Raw genomic sequence first — 6,417 nt, 5'->3', positions numbered from 1 at the left:
GCTTGTATAATAAAGCTGAATTAAATCAATAATTAAGCAGCTCCTGCACACTACTCCCTGGTGAACCTCCAAGTGTTTTTAGAAAGCCAGTGGTACCTCCCCATTTTGCTGAAAAGGGGCTCAGAGCCCACCTTGCTGTGAGCCACCCACCGCACAGGCAACAGACAGCAGCACAAAACCCATCTTAACACCCGTGGCGAAAGCCTGAGCCATTTTTGAATGAAACAGGCAGGCTGCAGCCCTTCCATACTGGGAAAGGGTCAGCCCCTCCACTGCACCACACACAAAGACCCCACCTCGCAGAGGGCCAAAGCACACTGCCCTCGCTGCCTCCTCTCCTGCCCCTGCTTCCCTGAGCTGCGAGTGCAGCAGCGCCTCTCCCTGCCACCGCCTCGGCTGCCTTCCCTCGCTGGCAGGGACCTCCTCAGCCAGCCCGGCTTTGGGCGGGCCGCCCCCCTAAGCAGCTCCAGCTGCCCTGGGCCAAGGGGACACGCTGGGAGTTCCCTCAGCAAAACACAAACTCACCCTGGGAGATTTAAGTGCTGACTCAAAGGTGCTCAAAAGGGCACCAAGGGGAAGATGGTGCAGCCACATCACCGGCAGTGCAGGGCAGGCGCCCACCCATCCCCTCACGCACAGGTCGCCCTGCAAGGCTGGGCCTGCCGCCACGGCCCAGCTCCCCGTAACCCCTGGAGCCCGGCCTGGGCAACTACAGCCCCGGGCCTTCCCCTGCTGGCCACGGCTGCCCCTCAGAGGCGGGCTCCTCCCGCTCCCCGCGGCCGAGCACCCCTCAGGCCGCACCCGCCCCCTCAGGGCCGGGCCCCACCTCAGGGCTGGGTCTCCCTCACGACACCTCCGCCCCTCAGGGCCGAGCCCGCCTCAGGGCTGAGCCCCCTCGGAGGCCACTTCTGCTCAGAGCTGGAGTCCTGCTTGAGCGCGGCCCCGCCTCAGGGCTGGGGCTGAGCCCCTCGGGGCGCGGCTTCTCCTCAGCGTCGAGCCCCCTCAGGGCGCGGTGCCGCTCTGGTGCTGCCGCTCGCCCCGCCCCGCCCCGCCCCGCCCGCCGCCTGCCCGCGCGCGGGAGCAGCACGAGGCCCCTTCCCAGAGCAGCCACGGCCTGGAGCTGTAGCGAAAAAATCCCCTGAAGAGGGGCGTGCGCTTTCAAGAGCACATTGTAGAATGACAAGCGTGTAGAAACGGAAAGAAGATCTGCAAGACTTGTGTCTCAGCCCGGGGTAGGGCTCCTTTGTTAAACAGGGGAGGGGGAGCAATACCTTGGTCCTATGTTTCAGCTCCTCAGTACGTGAGTCTTGTACAAAACATTTATGAATAAAAACCATCATTTGAGACAGACAAGAAGCTGAAGAAATCTGATTGCTCCATTAGAAAGAAAGGTCACCATATAATGAACAGTACACAAATGTGCAAAACGCTGTAGTGTATAAACTAAAACTCAGTGTATGACAAAAGATTTGCAATAGACACAAAGTTTAAGGTCTTTTATTACATTTTATAGATTAAATATATCTTCAGTAGAGTCTCTTTTTTAAAACACACAAAAGGAAAAAATACATTCTTCATGTACATATGAAATACTGACCACGTAGCAGGGACCATGTACAGTGCAAAGTATGAACACAGCTACACAGACATCACCACCTTGGATGATTATCAGGCTTTTTCTACAGTAAAATTAGAACAAGTTAACATTTCTCCCTCCAAAGAGAAATCCATACCCTTCCCTTCCATGGCATTTTGTGGGATTGTGCAGGAAAGGTTTTTTTTTTAAAGGTATTATAAAATCCTTGCATTGCATGAAAAATTATCAAACTCCACAAGCTTTACCTCTTTCACATATTCATAATCATTGTACAATTTTTATTGTGATTGCAGCCCAACTCCAAAAATCCAGAGAAAGCCAGAAATATATATAACCAGGTAAAGAGAAAGGAATGCATCAGAGTGATTGTTGCAATGTCCAGGAAAAATGTACCCACATGTACACACACATACACAAAAGATGGAAGATAGCGAGGTGTGACTGAGAATCTCCTATTTATTACAAGTTTGGAGCGAGGGCACAGGGTTGCATGTTCACTTCGGCAGTGAATCTCTAGTGTCTCTCAGTATGGGATGTCATTCTGGTAGTACTGGATCATGTCATATGTCCTACTCCTAGAGAAGAAAAGCAAAGCAGAGGTAAGTAAAAGTTTAAAAAACCACTGCACCCATTGTCACTGAAACAAACATCAAGATCCCACAGAAACAAAACACGGGTGAAGGAAATTAACTGCTAATCAAAACTATCCCTACATGCTTTGAAGGCATTGTGAAGGCCCACCCAGTTACTGAGTTGAAAAGCACAAAACATCCTGCTCTTGTTTAAACTAGGTAAAAAAAATGTATTTCCATGCTTCTCAGTGTGGCAACAGCAACAGCAGTGTGGACCCTGTGTTTGGATAAGCCAGAAGCACCTCACATCGCACTGGCAGTTTGTTTTAGGAGAAGGAAATGCATAATGAATGAAGCAAGAACATCAGGGCTGCATGGAACAGGATTATGTGGAAATAAAAGTAATTGTAATGAAGGAGAATGCTAATAATGAAAATAAAAGTGCAGGGGAAATAACAGTGTTAATAGCAGCATCTCTGATGAGTCACTGAACAAACAAATCTAAGCCTTGTTACAGATGACTCAGTTATCCATGGGCAGAGCTTATCCAGGTCACAGACTAATCATGCTACAGGTAGAAAAGCTCAAGCTTGTCAGAACTAAGCTGGCTGTGGGCATTCACACAGCAGCGTGACCCCCGATATTAATCTAAGATTCTGAGGAGATGCACCAGCAGGCACTAGAAAATCCAATTCAGTTCTAGCAGGGCTATATCTGAGCCAGTGAGCCTTACTAGTCTCAAGCTGACCCCACATGGAACTACACCCGAGTTTGTATTAGACTCTCCAATATATCCCACAAAAGCTGTATTATCTGGGATAATAATAAAACATGCACTTAAGATGTTTAAGTATTAAATTTACTGCATTTAAAGTATTAAATGTAATAAAATCACATTTTAGATGTCATTCCCTTTCAAAAGTTTTGCACAAGATACCAAACTATTTGTATATAGCTGAGTGGCTAGCTGGTGATTGAGTTAATTTTTAAACTGCTAATTATGTCATAGAACTGATTATTCCATTCAGTATACTGAATGGTAGATGACAAATAAATGTGGCCCAGCTACAAAGACACTCAAAAACCACACTGCCAGTGTTCTCTACTTCAGGCATTTTCCCTAGTCAGTATTACACAATAAGTAACATATGGTCTAGCAAAATTATTAATATGTTAATGTAGTACCAAGTCATGAAGAAAAAATTAGTAGAAAGATTAGAACTCATTTCTAGAGAAGAGTCAAATACACTTTTGCACAGAATAGCAGCTTTGAACTTCAGGAGGATATTCAGGCAACTTAATGCCTACAAGCAATTATAAAAAAGATTTTGAAAAGTCACTCTAGGCCTGTTTCAGCTTCATTCTCACTCAGACCAATGGACCATGCATACTGTTTTTTAAGAAACCTTCCCCTTACAAAATAAAAGAGAACAAGCTTCAAGATCAATCCCTCTTCATTCTGACCAGAAGGCATGCTATTCCTGTTGCCATTCAATACTATTCTTTACTATTTATCCATTTATTCATAGAGGTCACCCTCCCCTATATAAAAGGAGATACCACCACTCAACATATAACCCTAATGGTACAGTTGGCCATGCTCTAACACAGGAGCCAAAATGCTTAACTTTTGGGCCAAAGATTCACTCTGATAGAAAATCTTCTATTCTTTAGACTAGCCGGCCTTGCTGTTTGACCAGCCTGGGCTTAAGCCTTCCTTCCCAGTGTAAAAGGGAAGAGATGCAGCATGTTCAGAAGCAAAGCTGCTATCCTGCTTTATCTAAATAGCAACAACTCAAAAAGGTTCAGTATCTGACTGATAAAACTCTACTTTTTAGCTCTGCTCAAAGCTTGATGACCTTCCTTTAGCCATAGGGAGAAGACATGCACAGATGCCAAACCTGTTGCTGAGGAAACAATTCTGGATGATCTTGATGATGAAAGTTGCAGCCTCCCGCTCAGTCATGTTGGGGCTGAACCTGTGTCTATATGCAGAAAATAAAGAGTAAAATTAGCGAGGTTTCCTTTCAGCATGATACAAATGTCTCTTTGCACAAGCTCAGCAAAGTGCTGATTTCACTTGCTGCAAGTACCTACTTCTTGTGAGACTACCTTGTACAAACTATGTAACATTTTTAAATAAGCACTTGCTGTTAGTCTTACAGTGGAGACAGAGAGGCTCAACTTTTCATCAGTCTAGTGGTATCTCTCGGAACAGAAGATCCCTCTTCCTAGGCAGCTGCTGCTTTTAAAGTGTCTTTGTACCTCATAGTACCCTTGAGCTCCAGTCCATCATACTTTAGGAATCTTCAGGAAACTGTAGAAAGTTATATGCAGGACATGCTGGGCTAACTCTGCTCACTCTGGAGGTAACTCTGGAGGCATAAGTCTGTCTAAAGTGTCACATTAGAACCTGTATTTGCCTAAGCTGTTATGTATGTATGTTATGTTATGAATGTATGTTACAACATAGTCCCATTCAGTACTGCATTATGTGTAAAACAAATTTAAAGATGCTGTTCTTCAGAGTTCAACACCATTTCAGAGGACATCAACCTCTGCCACACATCAGCTCTCGATTAAAGCAGATCTTTCCTTTACAGTCTTATTTTGCTAGTCCTATGAATTTAAAGATAGTCCATGTACTTGCAACAGTCATTGAACAGCTTGAATTTAATTCTATGAAAAGGCCTCTGGAATTCCTACTTTCTGAGATATTCTAGAAACAAAAGTCACCATTTTTACAACGTTAAGTCATTTAAGATATTTGAGTAGCATGACTCACTGCACAAGTTGTGGCAGTACACATTCTGTGAAGAACATGCAAACATTTTCCAGTTCATACATATGCTGACTTACTTCAACAGCTTGATTGTCTGCCCTCGGAAACAGGGCAGCCCTGTATCCAACATTAACGTAACCAGGGAGACTACAGCATCCATGTAAGGCCTAGAGAAAAAAAGGACAAAAAGCACTCAAACTTCTGCAGCCTTAGCAGGTAAAGCAGGCAAGCTGAGGAGTTCAACGAGCTGGATCACACCTTTTTCTGTTACTAAATCAACACATATAATCCTCTTACATTTGCTGGTGGAGCTACAGCATTGCTTGCAATCTGTCACTTTAGATTTCACTCCTTTACATTGGACTCCTGGATACTCAGAATGCTGCAAGATGAACAGTCTCAAGGAGGATTATGCAAAGCAATGCTTTAGTAAACAATATTTCTTTGGTATCAGAAAGGTGAATCAGTGCATCAGAACAGCACAAAAGGCTGAAACCAGGAACTACAACAGGAAATTGTAGCACTTTTTCACGTCTCCTACTTAATTAACTCTAGTTGAAATGGTGATTAATGTGATTGTCCTATCAGGGAAAACAAGAAAGATTTTGATTCTTACTGCAAAGTTTTAACAGCATATGAAATGTGTGTAACAACGCATTTATAAATTGGATATAATATATAAAATATTCGAATATAACATAAGAACAGAAAAAAACCCACGAAGTTAGGTTGTAAAATTGCAGGATTATTAAGTTGTTTCAAAATTTGCAAGAAGACAGTCTGTCAGGCTCAGACCCCCTACAGACAAATATTTATTATTATTTATCTTCTCATCTGGTTTTAGGCACACAAGCACTTGCACTTTTAAGCAGTTAAGAACACCTTACCTGACTGCCAGATAGCCTCTGACACACATCTCCATAAACCATTTGAATGGAGTTGCCTCCATTTTTCCTCCCATTATCATCACCATCTCATCAGTCAGCTTAATGTCAGGCTCCCAGCCCAGATTTCCACCAGGTGAGCTTTCAAACATGAATCCAAAATCTGTGCACAAAAGATAATCTGCCTCATAAACTCTGTTGGTTAACTGTGCACTGTCAAAGCTGACAGAAGAAAGAAGAGGTGGATTTCACTTATTAATACCTACTTTTTCTACCAACATTTCAACTCCAACTGGAAAAAAGCTTTGGGGAAGTGTAAGAATACCAACAAAAGAATCATCACCATGACATTAGACTAGACATAAGAATGATGACATCAAATAAACTCCTTGTGTTGAAACATATGTGCAGTTCCAGAAAAGCAAACCTAAAGCAGAAGTTACAGCCTCACACAATTATATAAATTTACTTGTCAAATTTAATTCATACCCATACGGTGGTAAAAAGAACCCCAAGATACATTTATATATTTATACATATATATACACACATATATGTATGTATGCATAAGTATGTATACAT

General features: G+C 43.2%; 1 protein-coding gene across 2 annotated transcripts in view; it reads right to left on the bottom strand.

Annotated features, from left to right (window-relative positions):
- Positions 1-1,481: 1,481 nt before the first annotated feature.
- Positions 1,482-6,417, bottom strand: part of PI4KA (phosphatidylinositol 4-kinase alpha) — a 62,272-nt gene continuing 57,336 nt past the window's right edge. For both annotated transcript variants that reach the window (XM_074887552.1, XM_074887553.1), the window contains exons 52-55: positions 5,839-5,998; positions 5,029-5,118; positions 4,071-4,154; positions 1,482-2,172 (exon numbers count right to left, since the gene is read on the bottom strand). In XM_074887552.1, the coding sequence (XP_074743653.1) occupies positions 2,121-2,172; positions 4,071-4,154; positions 5,029-5,118; positions 5,839-5,998 (386 nt within the window). In that variant the 3' untranslated portion in view covers positions 1,482-2,120. The remainder of the gene's footprint in view (positions 2,173-4,070; positions 4,155-5,028; positions 5,119-5,838; positions 5,999-6,417) is intronic.

Source organism: Strix uralensis, chromosome 17, assembly GCF_047716275.1.
Source record: "Strix uralensis isolate ZFMK-TIS-50842 chromosome 17, bStrUra1, whole genome shotgun sequence".
Classification (NCBI taxonomy): Eukaryota; Metazoa; Chordata; class Aves; order Strigiformes; family Strigidae; genus Strix; species Strix uralensis.
The sequence above is the reverse complement of the archived record's forward strand: the minus strand, read 5'-3'. Positions and strand labels throughout refer to the sequence as shown.